Source organism: Musca autumnalis, unplaced genomic scaffold, assembly GCF_047663935.1.
Source record: "Musca autumnalis isolate F117 unplaced genomic scaffold, ASM4766393v1 scaffold_4, whole genome shotgun sequence".
Lineage (NCBI taxonomy): Eukaryota > Metazoa > Arthropoda > Insecta > Diptera > Muscidae > Musca > Musca autumnalis.
In genome coordinates, this window is record NW_027411977.1 from 132,299,303 (window position 1) to 132,320,523 (window position 21,221).

At 35.8% G+C, this 21,221-nt stretch overlaps 1 protein-coding gene across 1 annotated transcript in view; it reads right to left on the reverse strand.

The window, feature by feature from the left end:
* Nucleotides 1-18,720, reverse strand: part of Jarid2 (Jumonji, AT rich interactive domain 2) — a 42,065-nt gene extending 23,345 nt beyond the window's left edge. The window contains exons 1-2 of the mRNA XM_073986869.1: nt 18,123-18,720; nt 44-7,118 (exon numbers count right to left, since the gene is read on the reverse strand). Coding sequence (XP_073842970.1) covers nt 44-7,118; nt 18,123-18,235 — 7,188 coding nt within the window. The 5' untranslated portion in view covers nt 18,236-18,720. The remainder of the gene's footprint in view (nt 1-43; nt 7,119-18,122) is intronic.
* Between the last annotated feature and the right edge of the window lie 2,501 nt (nt 18,721-21,221).

A 21,221-nucleotide genomic window follows, 5' to 3' on the forward strand; every position in this document is an offset into this window, starting at 1 on the left:
TTTAAGAACAACTCAATAACCATGCATTCGCATTACGACTTACTCTAAAATCATCCTTTGCCAAATCTAACCAGGATGTAGTTGCAAAGTAAACACTTTCTGACACCACATAACCTGTCGCTAAGCTTGACGTATAAGCACGAGGAAAAACGACTATAAATTCGCCAGGTTTTTGTTCGATACGACACAAGGATACACCACGATCGGTGAGCATGTGTGGAGGTACCATAACAGTATCACAGGGTAGCCAGATTGTTTTATTTTGACAATGTGTGGGAATGAGTGATGTAAGAGCTGATCTAAAATTGGCACTTTGATCGTCTGGAATACCATACCAAAGTTTAGATGCACCAGTGTGGAGGTATTCAATCCACGACAAACCATGTGGATCGCGATACCAACAGCAGGCCGAGAATAACATACCAACATGTAGTGTGGGCACTGTTACACCCATAACGGGACCCAGTGATCGTAACACGGAACCCGGATTATTGGTTAACACTTTAAGATTCCAGGGATGACGTGCATAATTGGAACCTTTACCCTTGGGTCCCGGACTGGGGAAACCAAAGCCCCAACCCGAGGAATCAATTGAGCCGGAATGTACACACACGTGACTGTCTCTGACGGCAACATGTCGCCAAAACTCCGCCTCTACCTCGTTCACAGTGGGTTCAGTATTCTTAAACCACAAGGCCATTGTGTTGCGGGCAATACGATAGAATTGACTTAAAGGCATACTGCGTCCCTTTACAATACACTCCATTGAGACCCCATCGACTTCCTCTTCTGATTCTTCTTCATCATTCTCCGATGTCACGTCGTCGTCTTCATTTGAAACACTTTCAGTATTAACAAAACGATCGGCATTTCTGCGGGCACGAGCTTCACGCTTTGCCCAATCAGCTTCCACCTCATCGAAGAGTTTCTGACGTTCGGCCGGCGATAACGTATCATAGGGCAACAAATATTTACAATAGATATCGTCCAATTTTGTTACACGATCCTGGGCCAATTTCGGTATACACATTTCCTCAGCAACACGAGCCCATTTCTTCTTTTCAATGACCTCTTTGAGACCACCCAATTCTTGAACGGTGTGGTAGAGTCGTGGCAAGTCCACTTCCATACCACCGATCCAGGGTGGATGATTCATGACAATGCTCTGGGTAGCCAAGTACTTTTTGATGGCACTCAATTCCTTAGCACTTGGTCCCCAACGATGCAGCAACTTGTGCACGTATTGATTGTAGGCAGTAAAACGCATTTCATCGGCGATACGACATTCTGGCTTAAATGAGGCCGGTGGTATGATTTTACATATGCCAAAGCGCGCGGCTATGGGTGTGATGCGTTCAATAAACTCAATGGGGTCTGCAAATTCTTTCTCTGTTGGCCGGAAAATAGGCGCTTCAACCATTTGTGTTGGATCATCGTGACGAGGAAATGCTGTGTTATTTGACATTTTAATGGGTGCGTCGTCTTTGAATTTTTTACTTGTCGTATGGCCTGAACCAACACCTGCGTTAGGGGCTGCAGCGTTTCGCGATTTCACCGAGCCAGAAAATAATGAGGAATTTGAGTTAACACGTTGCAAGCCTCCGCCTGTACCACCGCCTGCGGTAGAAGTTGATGGCCCTGCTTGTCCTGTTGCTGTCAAAGAATCCCCTTTAAAACGTGGCTGTACTGTTCCGACAGGAACACTTTTCAGACTGTTGGATGCAGATGTAGTTGCAGCTGCTGCAGCTGCAGACGTTGAAGCGCCACCAGCCGAGGTACTCTTTTTATCACCCGACATTAAATTTTTAACTATGTCTGAAACATTCATCGTTTCTGGTATGGGTTTGGTATTCGATCTCATTTGAGCTTTGGTCACTAATGTAGCGTGCATTATTACTTTCTGGTTAGGACCATCAGGACCTTCACGTCCCAGTTTCACTGCCACACCCTGAATACCACCCTCACCATCTCCTCCGCTTGCTATACCCTGTAGGGGTATATAGAACGTATGCCCATCGCCGGAATCCGAGTCGTTGTCATTGACAATTTTTTTCGCAGCTTCGGCAGCCTTTTTACCACCTTTGCCGCCTTTTCCACCGGCTGACTTGCCAGACGTTTTGCCGTCTGCATCTAAGCTAACCTTAACCAGTTTGTTTTTCTCCGAGGGACTTAAAGTTAATGAGACCGAACTTGTTTGTGAATTTCCGCCAGCTAATTCTTTGTTTGCTATCTCTGCAACTGCTGCAGCGTTTCGTTTGGGTTTTGTTGAAAGATTACGCTGAGCTAATGCCGATGTTGTGTCAATAGTCGAATCTCGACGGTTTTGGCGTCGATATGTTGAAGGTTTTTCCGTTTTAACTGGTGCTGGTGCCACTTCATCATCGTCGTCCTTATCAAAGGAATATATTGACTTTTCATTCTCCGCGGAGAAAGCAGCGTTACAGGTTCCCGTTCCGGTGCGTTTATGACTGGAAGTGGTTGGGGTTTTTGGGTCACTACTGTTGGACTGCTGCTGCTGCTTTGGAGTTTGTTTTTGTTGGTAGACCGGAGTTCGTTTTGGCGTACGATTAGCAGTAGAATTACCCGTTGGTGTCGTTGCCACTTCCGCTGTAGTCCCAGCATCATCTTTTGCAATGGGATTGTTGGTATTATCCTTAGGTTTAGGCAACAGCGGTTTATCGTCAGAGTCCTCCGATACGTGTTTTCTACGTCCTGGTTTGTTGGATATCGCTGCAGACAGTATTGGTGGTGATGCAACTTTTTTATGGTTAGCTGCTTTCTGATTGGTTTGTTGCTTCTGGGTGGTAGAGGCGGGTGATGTCCCGGCCGTTACTTCGTCCTTTACCGTCGCAATCATCGATGAATCTTTCTCTGTCGTTTTATTCGGTTTTGTTTCATTTGGCAGCGATTTTGATGCTCCAGATCCTTTTTCATCTTTATTAATAGATTTTTTATTTTCGTTCTTTTTATCCGACTTGTCGGACTGAGTTATTTTTTCGTCGACACTGCCTGGCGCCGGTGATGCCTTCTTTATTGGATTTTTATCACATTGTTGGTTGAGTGGTGGTGAATTCTTATCAAACTCATCTTCTTGAAGAGGACTTGTCGGTTCCATCAATTTAAGATCATCCTTGCGGTTATTAGCGGCATTGCTGCTTGAAGCTACAACAGGTGTAGCCTTCAGTGATGGGCCTTTAGCCGACCAAGCGCTTTCGCTCTTGCCCAAATCTCTAGTGGCTTTCGATGAAGAGCTAAATGAGGTGCTTTCTTTGTCATCGCGTGTTGGGGGTGGTGTGGTACTGAAATTATTTGGTCGTAGATCGGAATCGAAGTCATCATCGAGATCGTCTTGTATTTCATCGGGGTTGGACGAACATTCAATAAGCCACTTATGTATCTGTTCATGAGTCATATTCACTTTGGCCTTTCTTCGTTCCTTTCCCGATAATTGATCTCCGATATAGCTTTCAGTGGGTACCACAGGACCCAATACAGGTTTATGAATAGATCCACATTTTCCTAATGTGCACTTCGTATTATCCGGGCCCGAACTTTGAGCCAAACTTACACTGGCAATCCCAAAGATTTTACCAGATTCTTCTTTGCTAGGCATTAAGTTCGCAGCGAGTATACTGCTGATTTCATCTTTCATAGGATCATTGCTTGTAACACCAGTCGCGGCACCCGCCGCATTGGATGTAGTAGCACCAATGTTGTTACTCAAATAGTTTGAATTACCAGAGAGCAAGGTTTTTGGGCTCATAGAAATGTTGGGAGCGGAAAGTGATGAATTTTTTAGCAAACCACTACTTGATGCAGACATATCGTATTTTACTGGAGAAGGCGAAGGAAAACTGTTATTATTTCCTGTTGGTGGATGACCTCCAGGTCTTGATAAGGTATTACGATCGAATTTAGGCGTTAGGAAGTTCGGGTTTATTTTGGGTGAGGGGTAGGCCTCTATGGGAGGAGGATATGTTGTGGGTGGAGTTTGATATTTCATGGGCGTCTGTGGAGGCATTTGCATTGATGATGGGGTCATATGTGGTCCCGCCACAGTTACGTTGTTTACGTTCGGTCCCATTAATGAGGACGTTTTTACAGGAGACTGTATGGGAAATTGTGGCCGTACATGCTGTGGCGGTGGTGGTGGCTGTTGTTGCTGCTGCTGTTGTTGTGGTGGTGGCGGAGCATGAGCCGTGGAATGATAATGGGCTGGCGACTGTGGTACATACATTGGAGATTTTCCAAAGCTTGTATTCAAACCACAATTAAGACCACTGTTTGTGCTAGGAGAAGCCGAGGGAATACCATATGTCGCCGGTACATTTAATATTTTCGATGTAGGTACTGGGGACTTCTTTTCAACCGCTTTAAAGGGTGATTGTGATGCGCTAGTGGGATTTATCGGAGCTGGCGATTGGATGGCAAATGTGTTGCTGGGTATTGGCCCAGGTGGTGGTGATGATGGTACTGTACCTGTGTTCATAGTTGCCGTTGGAGTCATTGTCGTGGGAATATTTGATGCGGTTGAGACAAAAGAAGCCAAGCCACTCATATTACCAACAGGAGGAGGGGTTGTTGGCGTTGCAATATTGCTGATTGTTGTCGTTATAGGTTTGGTACTAGTTAAGGAAAGTACTGTTAGAGTGGTAAGCGGTGCGCTGGTGCCAACTGGAGCAATTACATTCGGTAATGTTGGTATAACCGTGTTAGAAGGCATCGCCATAGGTTCCACAGTTTTGCTAACAGATTTGTGAGAGTCGTCTGCATCGTCTTTTTCATTTGGCTTAATGTGAGCTTTGATCGCTAAAGGTTCATCATCGGAGTCACTGAAACTTCTCTCCAACTTTCTTTTGGTCTCATTGAGTTCCTCATTTAGCAAAAAGTCCTCATCTTCCTCGGTACCAGCCTTTGAGTTAGGTTCGGTTTTATTCTCCTTGACAACATCGCAGAGGTTCTCGTTTGATTGAGTAATTTTCGCAATAACACCTTTCTTCACGAGCATTCCTTCAATTTCACGTTTTGCTGGTGGTTGTGATCCCATTACAGCTTTGGCGTTTTTCGGTGGACGGCCTCTACGTCCCGTCGCAATAGGCTTTTCTGTCGATCCTATTGATCCCGCTGTTTGTTGAGGCGATCCTTCAGGATTCTTAGCTTCTTTATGTGTAGGTGAAGTATTTGCTTTGTCTGCAGTACTGCGCTTCAATTCACTCTCAATTTTTTCCATTTCCCTCACATTTGGCCGATCAAAACTGCTTAGAGAAACATCGTCCTCCTCATCTTCAGCCAGTTGCAAACGATGTCCTATTATACCCATGTATATTGTAGCTGCTTCCTTTGTCTTACGTGATGGTCTTTGACTACGGGTTGGACTGCCGTTCGCAGAATTATCCTCGGTAGTTGTGGTCTCGGGTACTGAATGTTTCTCTGCATTATCGATTTTAGTCTTTTTGCGTCCTACTCGAGCATTTACTGCTTTCTTGGGGGAAGGTGGTGCCAGTGGTTTTTCATCGTCCGCTATTTGTTGGTTGTTACATTTATGATCATCATCTAAACCTAGCGTATCCCCTTCGGCCTTTAAGTCGGTTATAGCATTGTTGTTAGGATTTGAACGTTTTGCTTTAGCTTTACCAGTTTGCTTTGCCACTGTATGTTTCTCTTCACTATCAGGTTTTTCATCAGGAAAAGTATTGTCTTCCTTCTTCTCAACTTGAGTCTGTTCAGCTGCATCAACATCCTCTTTTGCATCTGCCGCTGCAGTTTGATTTTTAAGTGAAGTCTTTTTACCCGAACGTTGATTTGTTTTCTTCGGACTTGTCTTTGCAGGGGCTGATTTTTTTAGTTTTATGGTTTTAGCTAGTGGCTGTTCGTCATCGGAGGAAAAATCAAACACATTACTATGAGCCTTATTTTTGTCCTCTACTTTAGATTGTAGCGAATCATCGCCTCCGCCGGAATTATTTGTCTTCTCTTTGTTCATGTTATTTGAAACAAGTTTAGACGATTCAGATTGTTCCTTGGATAATGTTGTATTTTTTGTTTCCTCATCGTTCTCTTCTTCGACTTTGCTGTCTTCATCTCGTGGGGGAACTTTAACTGGTTCAAAGAATGCCCTTTGTCTAGTCATTCGGCCGGAAGGTTCAGGAGAAGGTATAAATATCGGTGATTCCTTATGTCTGGGACGCTTAACTGGGACTTTTTCTTTGGTTTCGCTTCTAAGCGGTTCTTTGTCTTCGCTTTCCTTTTTCTTTAGGTTTGCTGAAGAACGTCCCTTTCGTGATTTTGACGTTGTTTCGCTTTCTTTCGAAGGAGATTCTGATTTTCTTTCAGCCTGAGAGGGTGTTTTAAGAGATTTTCTATCCTTCCCATCGGCATCAGAATTTAGGTTTTTGCTATTGTCGTCCACATTGGAGAGATATTCGTCATCCTCTTCATCTGACAAATGATCAATCATTAGTTTGGTACCCTTTGTTGTTCTATTTGATCTACGTTTTCCAATTTCCACGGCATTATTGCACTTGTCGTCGATTATACGATTACTACGACGATTGCCATCAGCTATTACCTCGGCTCGCTTTCGAACTGGGAAAGAAGGAATTTCATCGTCATCTTCTTCGTCTTCTTGACCACCTTCTGCATCCACTTTAATTTTATCGTGTAATTTAGAACTTTCTGCATTATCAACTTCCTTTGTTGATTTTTCCTTGTTTGCAACTTGATTCGAACTCGATGAAGGATTTTCCTCACATACTTCCGTTGTGTTTTCTTCGACTTTTGGCTTTGTATTCTTTTGTGCTTTCCCCTTTTTACTTTTCTTTTTAACGACTGCTTTAGCAGGCTTTTTAGTAGTAGTTCCTTCTGGTTCTTTGGATTTGCCTTGGTTTAAAAAATCCAAATGTGGCGGCAATGCTGATGATCCTCTAAAACAAAGAAATGTTAGAAAATCTTCAGTCTTTGGTCGCTTATTTGGCAATATCTCTGTTGGGGGTTCACGACTCTCCGACGAAGTGCTTGGTCCAGTGTTTGAAGATGAAGATGCTGCAATAATTGAGCTATACGTTGATTGAGGTGCACTCTGTCCTTGGGCAAATTTTCGCTGGGCCTGGACTTTTGTCCTGTTGAAAAAAAAAATACATAAAACTACTTTTAATATTTTTATCGTAATTCTTTCAACTGTGACTTCTATATTTTAACAATACTTTTAAAATATATATAGTGTATGTTAAAATATTAATACAATCCCAACATACCAAAAAAGCTTGAGAATTATATTATAATAAGCTTACCAACATAAGCCTTAAGCTTATAAAAGACTTGAGAAATCAGTTGTTAAAAGCTTATGTCATAATTGTAGAAAAATCGAAACGGAACCCTTGTTTATAAGCTTACCCTTGTAATTGTAGAACAAGCTTATGCAATTAATATTATCTTAAGCTTACCCTTGTAATAGTAAAACAAGCTTACATATATATTTTTTTCAATTTTTTATTAAAATTTTATAAATTCAGTTCATATTTTGGGAGTTAGTAATAAATTAACAAAGTGTGTAGTGTATTTTATCATTGTTATTTTTTTTTAATTTAAATTAAGTTGATTAGTGATTTAAGTTTTCACTCTATGATATAATTAAAATCATTATATTTACAGTTACGTTTTTGGTTCTATAATTGTTTCGCATCTTTATACGACTTTTCGTGAACCGTCTTGAATGAATGTGTCGTTGGAGTTGCAGCATCTATAAAAAGTAGAAATTTAGTGATAATTTTTTCAGTTTATTTTGTAAATTGAACTTACTTTATATAGCCGTTCTTGTGCAATAGTTGTGCGCCTTGCACTCTGTATGCACGGTTTCGATTCTCAGGTCGGGCAAAAGCATCATACTCTCCAACAGTGGCAAAATATCCCTCAGCGTAATGTAGACGACATTTCCTGATCAACCATGAAAAACTTTTATACAAGTGGTGTCGTAAAACACCCCGTTCAGATTCAGCGATAACAAGTTGACGCGGCGTGCACTGATTGATATGAGATAAATCTCCCGTGTCTATTAGGGGATGTGTATGGGAACATATGTATGAATGTCAATTATATAATTATTCAAATTTTCACCACTTTCACTTTGTTCGCATTCACTTCTACTTTCACCACAACCGCTATTTATGTCACCAATCCTGAAAACTTCTTCGGATTCGTAATTTTTTTGTTTTTAAGAATTCAACCGAACTTCTTCATTGACTTTTTTGTCTTTCAACACTTTTTATATTCTTTGGCATTGCAATTATATTTTAGCACAATACGGATATTTATTTGTTAACACAACGCGGATATACATTTAATTACATAAAAACTAAAAGATCACAAAAAAAGTTTCTACAAAAACTATTTTATCAACAAATGTCAATTAACAAAATACTTTTCAGGCAGACTTAAGAAAAGTTTGTGCATGTAATAGTTTTTCAAGCATTGTTAAAAATTGATTGTGAATTTTCTATTTTTATAATATTATTCTCAAGTCCTATTACTTTTTATTTTTATTTGGTATGTTGGGATGTGTAGAACAAACACATTAAAATGATCATTAGCTGGCCGCAGTACACTCCAAGAAGTGAAGGAGTAGGACTTGTCTGCTTCCATATACAGCAGTATCGTTTGAATTTGACTCAAACAACGAATGGATGGAGGTAGAGATGCTTAATATGTACATGTCCTGATAAATAGCTGTACCCTGCGTTATATGTCCGACATTAGTTTGCTATTGGTGGACAATAACCGTCTGGTGTTAGTGGACTTCAATGCTCGTAATGAGCTTTGGCATTCGGTATAGAGCTGGCAATATGTCCTTAATCTGGCTATTGTTTTGATCGCTGTCGTAAAGCTTTGCTTTAATCGTATTCCAAACCAATTATTTTAGTGATATTCATGTAATTAGTGATTTTTATTTAATTATTTAATTCTCTTTCAAGTTGAGCTGTTATGACCTAAGGAATACATTGTAAAATTAGGAGTCTACCGAAGTCCCACACATTCTACCATTATGCTACTTTTCGCGGATGGTTAAGTCCGATCATCAGGCATATTAAGATGTTTTTGTAGCAGACTAACCTTGGTAAATAGTAAATATACGCAATGCATTAGATAAATGCGTATGCGAAACTTTTCCTATTTTCCTGTTTTGTTCACAAATACTATGGTAAGTTTTATTCCTACTTCATTTGTATTTGCTCTTCTATATCAGACAATTTTGATCATCAGTTATTAGCTACGCTAAGACGCCGGTGACCCGGTTGTAGCGGACCCAGGTTCGAATTCCAGCCTGGCTCATGCTGAAATCGTTTTATTTTTGCCTTATTAAGACGAAGGTCAATCTACAACATTTTCAGATGTAATTCGAAACATTTCAATTGTAATTCGATTTATTCCATTTGTAATTCGTATTTATCCATTTGAAATTCGAATTATTCCATTTGAAATTCGAATTAACCCTTTTGTAATTCGAATTATTCCATTTGAAATTCGAATTACTCTATTAGCAATTCGAATTATGTAATTCGAAACAATCCAGTTGTAGCTCGTAACATTTCATTTGTAATTCGATTATTGCATTTGTTTTTCAATTCAATTCAATACAATTGTAATTCGAGAATTCCATTTGTAACTCGAATTATTTATTTTGTATTTCGAATTGTTACACAATTCAATTGTTATTCGGGAATTCCATTTGTAATTCGAATTGTTCCATTTGAAGTTCGAATTATTCCATTTGTAATTCGAATTTTTCCATTTTAAGTTCGAATTATTCCATATGAAGTTCAAATTATTCCATTTGTATTTCGAATTATTTTATTTGTAGTTCAAATTGTTCCATTTGTAATACGAATTACTCCATTCGAAATTCGTATTTTTCCATTGCTTTTCATTTATTTCATTTCATTTGTTACTTCCTTTGTAAGTCCATATTTGCATTAAGCAATTTTCCTTGCGGCAATTGTCAGTTTGTCGATGAGAGAGGGTATTGAGAGGCAAAGGGTTACCATTTGCTTCACCTTTCTCTCCATCAAACTGACAATTGCCGCAAGGAAAATTGCCTAATATAAATATGGACTAATATAAAAAAGCCAATATGGCCAATAACTTATATTAACTTACTACAAAATCCAAACATTCAACATTAGACAGAAGTAAAAAACTATATTTAAATATATTGAAGCTATCAACATGTTAATTTATGACTATGAAATAAATTCAATGAAAACAAAATTCAATCCTTTATATAAAGCCACTGACCACTGCACTTTACTTAACTATAGTTAAGAAGAGCGGAGGGGAGGAAGCAGAAAGGGTCAATACATGGATAAATATGCATTTGTAATTCGAATTATTCCATTTGAAATTCGAAACAAAAAATTAAAAAAATACCTTGCATTGGTTTAATATTCAGTTTTTCGAATTACAAATGAAATGTTTCGAATTACAAACGGAGTAATTTAAATTACAAATAGAATAATTCGAATTACAAATGAATATCCTCGATTTACAATTGAAATGTATAGAATTACAAATGGAATTCTCAAATTACAAATAAAATGTTACGAATTACAAATGGAATTCTCGAATTACAAATAAAATGATTCCAATTACATCTGAATGAAATAATTTGAATTACAAATGAAATAATTCGAATTAGAATAATTCGATTTTCAATTACAAATTGAATAATTCGAATTTCAACTGGAGTAATTCGAATTACAAATGGAATTCTCTAATAACAATTGAATTGTTTCGAATTACAAATGGAATAATCGAATTACAAATGAAATGTTACGAATTACAACTAGAATGTTTCGAATTACATCTGAAAAAGTGTAGTATGTCAATGCTGGCCGAGCAAATTAATAGTTCAATTTTTTGAACTTTGAACACAGACGCTCCTACGAGGATAAGATAGGATTATCGCCAGATATCACCATTGTGGTTTGATAAATGACGTGTTCTATCAACCCGTAATTTGCTTGGGTCAGACCGTCTTCCTATCACCGTTTCCGAGCAACCTGATTTCATAACCTCTGACCGCAGTACTTTTCTGAACCATAGAAAAACATCGCTAAGAGAATTTTCCGGACATCAGCCATATAGCCGCTCCCCACATTATTGCTTCTCACATTCCTTAAATTTGACTCAATTTCCAGTAGAGGCGACGGGACTAGCAAATGAGGATGATGAGCTTCCTTGTACGAAGAGCTGGGAAACTTTTTCCTAAAGTCAACTGGCTAGTAGGCGAGCATAATCAAAAAAGGAGCTAAACCACCTGAAGCAATGCAACAGTGGTACGGGATCAATTAAATTGTGGGCAACGGTTAAATCACTCTCAAATCCGGGAAATAAGAATGATAGGATACGTTCAAATGCGTGACAGTTGTATAAAGAAAAAGTTGCTGAAAAATGTGTTTCACCAAAATTTAGAAAGTACGAGGACAAACCTGATTATTACAAATGTTTCTAAAGTTGACAGTTGTATAATTGAAAAGTTGCTAAAATGTGTTTCAGCAAGATTTAGTAAAAATTATCAAGTACAAGGACAAACCTAATATGCCTGTCCGTGTACTCGATCGATAGTAGCTGCGTCTTTTCACGTTATAATTAGTAATAATTATTGCAGATTTTGAAAGTTGTATAAAGGAAAAGTTGCTGAAAAAAATGTTTCAGCAACATTTTGTAAGTAAAAAGACACACCTAATTTGTAATAATTTGGTGTCTTTTTACTTACTAAATGTTGCTGAAACATTTTTTCAGCATCTTTTCCTTTATACAAATATCAAAATTTGAAACATTTGTAAAAATTGGGTGTGTTTTTACTTACTAAATTTTGCTGAAACATTTTTTCGGCAACTTTTCTTTTATACAATTGTCAAAATTTGAAACATTTGTAATAATTATAACAAATTGTGCCCGTCTGCGTACTCGATAACTTGTAATAATTATTACAAATGTTTCTAAAACTGACAGTTGTATAGAGAAAAAGTTGCTGAAAATGTGTTTCAGCAAAATTTAGAAAGTACGAGGACAAACCTGATTATTACAAATGTTTCTAAAGTTGACAGTTGTATAAAAAAAAGTTGCTAAAATGTTTTTTTAGCAAGATTTAGTAAAAATTATCAAGTACAAGGACGAACCTAATATGCCTGTCCGTGTACTCGATAATAGCTGCGTCTTTTTACGTTATAGATAGTAATAATTATTATTGCAGATTTTGACAGTAGTATAAAGGAAAAGTTGCCGAAAAAATGTTTCAGCAAAATTTTGTAAGTAAAAAGACACACATAAGGTGTGTCTGCGTACTCGATTACAAATGTTTCAAATTTTGACAATTGTATAAAGGAAAAGTTGCTGAAAAAATGTTTCAGCAACATTTTGTAAGTAAAAATACACACCAATAATTTGTAATAATTTGGTGTCTTTTTACTTACTAAATGTTGCTGAAACATTTTTTCAGCATCTTTTCCTTTTTACAACATTCAAAATTTGAAACGTTTGTAAAAATTATTACATACTTGGTGTGTCTGTTTACTTACTAAATGTTGCTGAAATAATTTTTTCAGGAACTTTTCCTTTATACAACTGTCAAAATTTGAAACATTTTTAATAATTATTACAAATTATCGAGTACGCAGACACACTTAATTATTAATACTACTTATACTAATACTTGCACAATTCAAATGAATAAGTTGTGGAAGTATACTTTTGGTTGAACTGAAATTTTTTAAAACAAAAATTTGTGTGTCTTTTTACTTACTAAATGTTGCAGAAGCATTTTTTCAGCAACATTTTCTTTATACATGTATTTTGTTTTTGTTTTGCAACACGCAAAGTTTTAGGTTTTGACTTACAAATTATCGAGTACGCTGACACACTTACCCCCTGTTTTTGTAACTATTTTTTGTTGGTTCGTCTATATTCGTAATAATTTGGGCATCCATAGCCCCTAGATGACATACAGACCTAATTCTTCGTAAACACGATCTATATATAGTTAAGAATTCCTCATTCACAAATCAGCGTTCCACATTTGCGCTAAGGCGAGTAAATCGATTTACAAAATTTGACAATTCGTGTGAGAACAATCAATTTTTTACAAAAACAGGGGGTTAATGTATTTTAACAGTAAACGAAGACATCACCTGGGCTTACATGGTCACATTGTTATTGCATCATGGCTGCAACCGTTTAACTGCTCAATCCACCCAAAAATGTAAAGCCATGTGTGCGTTCTTAAATGCAGTAAAATGTCATGTCTTTTTTGATAATGTCACTGTTGCCACCATGCTTACTTTGTCGTCATATTAGATTTTCAAAATCTGCAATATAATTGTTGCGTTTGTGAAGCCAGGCTAATTTGTGTTTTAAAAATGGTTAATATTTATGGAAATAATAGCTTGTTCATATTATAGCTTTTTGTCTGGTTAACCTTCTTTATGAGGATCTATTTGACGCATAGGCAATGGAATTGACATTTGAAACCCAGTGATGAACTAGAATGATAAGTCTAGTCAAAGAATGTGTGTATTGTGGTTTCAATTACATCAGACATACATTTTTCCCTACTGAACAACCCTTTTTTAACTCCAATATAAATTTGGTTCGGGATACTAGACACTGCTAAAGCTCTCAAGTCGTTCGGAAACTTGCATCTTTCTTTAAGTCCAGTCTAGTTCCGGGTTCTGTATCATTTTGATCTATTTAACATAGGTAGGCCCTTACCCCCAGTTTTTGTAACTTATTTTTGTTCGTTCGTCTATATTCGTAATAATTTAGGCATTCATAGCTCAGCCCCCAGATGACATACACATCTAATTTTTCGTATACCCGTTCCATATATCATTAAGGATTCCTCATTTAAAAATCAGCGCTCTACATTTGCGCTAAAGCGAGTAAATCGATCTACAAAATTTGACAATTCGTGTGAGAAGAATAAAAATTTTTACAAAAACTGGGGGTTAGGGTCCTGAGTATAACGATATACATTTTGTGTTTCACAAGTCAATTCTTGTGACACAAATTCCAACCGAGTGTTTTCAATTCCCGAGATATCGGCCTTCCGTAAATACCAATGGTATTTCTTGATTGCAATTTTTAAAATCTTGATTGCAATTTTTAGAGGGAAGATTTAACCTTGTGGTCGGTGTTGGACTCTGGACAAAAACTGTTACTTTTTAAAGGGAGATTTACCCGCGTAGCCGGTGTTTCACCCTGTCCATAGGTGAATCACTTAGGGGTCTATTATCGATAGCAATTATCGTTGAGTGGAGTTGTCTGTTGTCAAAATTACTTTATGTATGGCAACCTTCAACTGAAGTTGCGAATCTCAGTTGACGAACCGGCTATTTTTCAGCAACCAATTATTTTCAGTTGCAGTGAATATTTTCGAAGAAACAAGAAAAATTGAAAGGTAAAAACATTTTCTTAACAATTGTTGATTATTTGCATGAATAATTATTTTTGTGTATCAAAAATATTGCGAAAATAACAATAAAACAACAGTTTGAAATATTAATTGATATATTGAGCGCAAATCCAATGTGCACATGGATTCCATCTATACAACCGACAACACCAGGGAATTTGTTTTGAATAAAAATGATTTTTGTTTTGTCTTTTTCCTCCCACTACAATTTCGAAACGATCCAATTTTGCACAATTTGTCCTCTATCAAATGGACAACTTCCTTTAATACGTTCGACAATATAGATTGAGCAATGCAATTGTTGTAATCATTGTCATGGGACTTTTGGAAACTTCCCTCTGCAAAAAATCTCAACGCAGTGCACACTTTTAAAAGTGGGGGTATTGCTGTTGATCTGTAACTTACTTTGAAGTCATCCTTTAACGTTTCCACAATGTAAACTGCGGCATCCTTTTCAATCGAAAATACGCCTTAAACCTAAAATAATTTACTGATTATGCAGATCTTTCCAACATTAGCTTTAATTTACAGTGCAGATGGCAATTCCAATGGATTCGACTTGTCCCTCAAATTTCTTCTAATAGATGTCATGTCCTGTACATTTTCTTCATCATCAAAAATAATTCCACTGAACTTATCATTTTTTTTTTTTCAAATTGTACCTTTTGCATTAATATAAAGTTCACAAGTTTGAAAAAAAAACACAGATCGATGACACCTTTATCGTCAACCCAGTTGGGTTGACATCAATAATACAACATTTCATCTCAGTTGTGCTGACAATTGACAACGCAACTCAAGTTTAGTGGCAATGCATAATCGACCCCTTTAATTACCGACCTATTAAAGGATATACAGTGTTGGTCACAGAATTAGCACACCCCTTTGGGGCAAAATGATTTCAATCAGGTATTAGTTTTGATAGGGCAAATTGAAATATTTTCGTAAACAAAATTCTTTTCTAGGTATAATGTATTTAACAGATTTAATGATATAAGTGAATAGTATTATCAGTGGTTTTTTGAAAATAAAAGTTTTGTGAAGACGCCTAAATTATCAAGGGGACACATAATTAGCACACCCTAAGATTTTTTAATTTAATTCAATTAATATACAAAAATTAATTTAAATTGAAGTTAATTAATATTCAAAACGTATTGAACAAATCATTTTTTTAAAGAAAAAATAATTTATCACCGCGGAATCTCAAAATATATCCAAAGAGCGGACCATTTTACGTAATGTACACTTAAACGACAGAAAGTCGCCAAAACTTTAAAAACAAATGTACAATTGGATCTGAAATTATTGGAATTGTTAACCGATTACCGAAATTTAAATATAAAGTGCAAAAACTTTTCAAAAAGTGTTTAAGGTCGATGATTCATTCAAGAAAATTTCCGATTTGGAAGTGGTTTATAGAAAGAAGATCAATAAAATGCACCCTTATGTAAAGAAGGATCAACTTATAACACCAATTGTTATTGAAAATTACACGTCTGAATAACGCCAAAGACCTTTCACTACAAAACTGTCAACAAAGCACTAGATTAGAGCTGAGCAAAATCGAGAGAGAGGCAAATTTAAGAGAGAATTAATATTTAATTTTTCTTGATGTTTCATTACTTATTTCAACATTTTTTAAATATTAATGTTGTCTAAAATCGTCCGCAATGCAAATTATTAAAAAATATAAATAAAAAATTGCATACACTTTTAATTGTTTATGGTTCACAAAAAACTAAGAGTACGTTTTCACAATTTGCCTGTGTGCTAGCACACAGGCGTGCTCACCCCTACACTAGATGAACACGTAGCACATAAGTATGTTTAAAGGTATAACCCCTTTCTAACAATAAAGGATATTGAGGTTTGCTGAAATTGGTTAAAATCCATGAAAGTAGGCATATACTATTCAAGATAAATGTTTTCTGGATTATTGATTTTAAATTTAATCGTTTTAATCTCCGGGAAACATATTATCTTGTGGTCTCACTACACTATCTCCCGTTTGCCTTATGTTTAGAAAATTATTGAAATTTGCGTAAGTTCCATAGAGATGAACATAGGTTTATCTTGGCATACATCAGGACATATCGGTAAAATTCAGTCCAGATGGATAAGTATTTATAAAATCAATAGTTCAAAGCATCATATTACAGTTTTTTAATGAAATTCTTTGTGTCAAACGGACTTTACAGATGCACACTGCTGGTGGGTACATCCCACTATTCGCAAATTTTCAAAGACGAACAAGAATATGATGTTTTATTTGATGTTTCTATGACTTACTTGCCTCAATGAATTTGTTTACATTTGAAAAAATCGATAAAAAAAACACAAAAAAACTGAAATTTCCATCAGTCCTTGGGCCCCAAGGTGTACCCCATAAAATTCCCTTCTGACACTAAAATTTCGGAGACTGGTGGAGAGTATACCTAGCAGACTGGATTTTATTCCCAAACGAAAGGGATTTAAAACTGAATATGGACGAAAATATTGAAACTATTGACAATATTAGTGATTCTTTTAAGGTGTGCTAATTATGTGTCCAGTGAATTTAGGACATTTTTACATTTTTGGAGGTTATTCAAATTGACAGTTATGTTTCAGTTTCTGTATTGCGTTGTATTCTTTAAGCATACTACTGATAATATATTAGTACAAATACTTTATTAAATACAACTACTTTTGAAGGTCTTTTTAGGCAAAATAAATGTTGGTAGTGGGGTGTGCTAATTGTGTGACCAACACTGTATAACCGGAAATTTAAAAAATACTATGTGTATTTAGAAAACGTTGAAGGTCTATATTTCGGGAAGTATGGACTTGTGCAAGACAAAATGTATATGATTGTCCTCAGGAAGCCTATCTGTAGTAAACATTTTTTTATAGATACAAATATTAACAATTGGCAAATTGCGCAGACGCAAAGACTGTGCGTATGCAACAAACAATAATTGAAGCAGAAATGACATTCCTTGCATTTACCAGTGAATAAATAAAATCAATATTTTGACATTTTTGAAAAAAGCTTCCCCTACAAAATCAACATGTACTGTATGAATTTGAATAAATTTCTCCAATTGTTCCATAAATCTTTCCAATGCAGAATCCAAACGACATGAAATATTTATGTTGTTGCAACGATTCTTGATTTCATACAGAAAGATTATATTAACCCAACAGAGTTTGATGGATAAACTTAGTAAATTTTATGTTAGAGTTACAAAACTTTCTTTGGTTTTCTAATCTACACACATTCCATTTCAATTCATCATATAAACCAAACTACCATAGAGTATAGAATCGTAATGCAATCCTAACTTTAAGTTTTTATTCTTCTCTATTATGTACACTTGAAAGGTTGTAATGATTTCGTATTGTAAACACATTCTTCCCAATATGTTCCCCAAATCATATATGAATAGTTCAACACGCCACCCTCTTTATTTTTGCTTTACTGCACCACGGCGGCACAATCACCTCTTCTCAAACAATTAAAATATACACACAACATTTAATGAGAAAAAGAGCAAAAAAATTATCGAGGAAAATAAATAGAATAAATTAAATAAAAAACAACAGAAAAAGATAAAATAAAGCGCGCACACACTCATACACGCTCATTTAGAATATATAGAAAAAATATCCATACCTTTTGGGCATTTCTGGTGATGACTCTACAGCAGTCTGTTGTTGTTGTGGTGTTGGTGGCGGCGGCGGCGATGACTCCTTACGCTTACGCTTGGAGTCTTTTGAGACCACCATGTTGATGGGCAAATGTGATAAACTTTGCTTTCTATAGGAATAGTATTTTCTTCGCTCAACTTACAAAATGAAAGTTATGTTTATTTAACCACAAAGTTTTTGTTTTTTCCATAAGAAAACAAGAGCAAAATGAATTTGCTATATTTTGTGCCGTTTGTTGGTTTTAAGAACACGTCAAAAGAAATCGAGAAGAAAAAACAATTACACACAAAACCACCACTTCCCAATGAAATTTTTCTTCATTCGCAAAAAAAGTTTGTTCCGACTGCAATCGTAAATTTTATTCTTCATATTTTCGAAGTTTGACGTTTATTTTGTTTTAAATTTATATTGCACCCGACAATGCACTATCTATTTCGGCCTATTAGACATTTTCACAGAATTTTTATTGTGTATTTTCACTGGAAATGTATGCAATTTTAAGATTTGAGAAATTTTTCTCAACACGAAGAGAGAACCGAGCTGCTATAAAATATTTTACGCCGGCAATGCGATGTAAAAATGAAAATGGCGTCGGCGGCTAAGCGTCGAATACGTTAATTTTTGTTATCGCCATGTAGCGATTTTTGTTTTTGAATAATAGTACGTTTATATATAGCCGGATTTAACAAACCCAGTGGGTTTTACATGTCAATTCCATTACAAATACTTCAAACAAATCCTCATAAAGAAGGTTAACCCTGCGATAATACAAAGGCCTACGTACATAAGCTGCCTCGCCTGCTTATGGGTACTTTACACGATATGTTTTTTACATATGAGCTGTCACATTGCATATATATTTTATATGGGAGAAGTGACAACTCATATGTAAAAAACATATCGTGTAAAGTACCCATTACCTTGCTTGCTTCTGGTAAAAGAAAAAAAATAAAGGGCAACCCAGTTCGAAATTTGCTCGGCCTTCTTTATTCTTTTATTTTTATTATATCAGAAATGAAGCAGAAAAGCAAGGCAACCAGGCAAAGCAGCTTATGTACCCAGGGGCTGGATTCTCGTTCTATGAACATTTGAAATGAAAAATATTTGCCTTAGCCCTGTTCCTTTACGTTCAAAAATCTTCAAGTTTTACCACTTTTTACTCGAAAAGCGTTCCTTTACTTCAGACACCGTACAATTCATATGAGAGCAGTTTACAACTTTTCCTACTTTTGCCGGTTTTACCACTTTCTAAAGTAAAGGAACAGGCCGCTTATAATATTTTTCATTTGACATTTATGCTAGGTTTACATTTACCATGATCCAAATAGAAGGTCATCCAATAAGACAAGCTGATACCTCCATTTCCTGTCAAAATATATTATCGTAGTTTGAAATTGAACAAAAAAACATAAGCTTCGTTCCAGTACTTTTTTAATGGTAAAATGTTCAAAAGAGAAATCTGTCAAAAATAAGAGCTGTGTTCGTTTACTTACCTGAGGTTGCCATTTTTACCATTTGTTACCATTTTTAACCTTACCATTTTTACCTTTTTAGTTCTGGAACGAAGCTATATTTACCCATTGCAAAATTATCAAAACAAATTTTGTTTATTTCAACTAAATGTTAAAAAATGTTTAAATTCTTTTGAAATATCGCGAATAAAACATTTGTCTACAATTATCTTTAGCTCTGTTCCAGAACTAAAAAGTTTTTACAATTTTTACCACTTTTACACATTTTGTGTTCCCGTACACAAAATTTATATGAAAAATCGTTTACGACTTTTACAACTTTTACGACTTTTACCACTTTATAAAGTACGGGAACAGGCCAATTGTGTTTGTGGCGTTTATTGTTGTGTGATATAAAAGAAATCAAAAATAAATAAACATTTTTAATAATAACAATTCAATGCGAAATAATTTTTATTCGCAGCAACAACAAATGAAGGTGCAGAGTTGCATTTTTTGGTGAATTTGCCGATTGGATGACCTTCTTTATTGGGCCATGACATTTACGATGAGGTTTCATTTGACGTTTGAGCTATGGAATTGACTGTTGAAATCGACTGGATTTCGTAAATGTAAACCAAGCATTATTTCCTTTATAAAACTTTTCATTTCAAATTTTCATAGAACAAGAATTGAGTCCCAGGCTTTAAGTCCCAATTTACATTATGCCAAGTTTACGCTTGCGTTCCAAAATCCACTGGATTTTACAAAATCCTGAAATACACCCCGGTGTTTGCACTTATTTGTTGTTGATTTCAAACATATCACAATGATTAAGGTAGATGCATATGCGCTGCTGATCGAACATGAATTTTCAAAACAAGTTGTTGTAAGTTGAATTAATCATCAAAAATATACGACAATATAGAACTTTACAACTTTATTGGGAAAATTATGCTTGGTTTACATTTACGAAATCCACTCGATTTCATCTGTCAATTCCTTTGTGTATACGTCAAATGAAAACTCATCTGAAATCTATTGGATTTCATTTGACGTTTGAGCAATGGAATTGGCAGTTGAAATCGAGTGGATTTCGTAAATGTAAACATAGTATTATCGTAAAATTATCTACATATCGTATTAATTGTGTATAGTACTAACAAATGAAAAAATAAAAAATGATTTTATCGTAGTGACATCATAATAATAAATTTTGATAGATAAAAGTTGTGCTCAGAACCTGCAAAATATTAGTACTTGCTGTACTTTTCCCGTTTAGTGCTAAAAATGCGTTCCCGTTTAGGGATTTTAAAGAAAAGTTATAAGAACGGGCCTTTTACTATGTTTACATTTACGAAATCCACTCGATTTCATCTGTCAATTCCTTTGTGTATACGTCAAATGAAAACTCATCTGAAATCGATTGGATTTCATTTGACGTTTGAGCAATGGAATTGACAGTTGAAATCGAGTGGATTTCGTAAATGTAAACATGGTATTAATCTAAGTTTTCAAACCGATCCACACTGCTAATATGCATTTTTCCCTGTACACTCGAATATTGAAACCATTTATAAAAAATTAAGAAGATATTCATGGTATAATAAGAA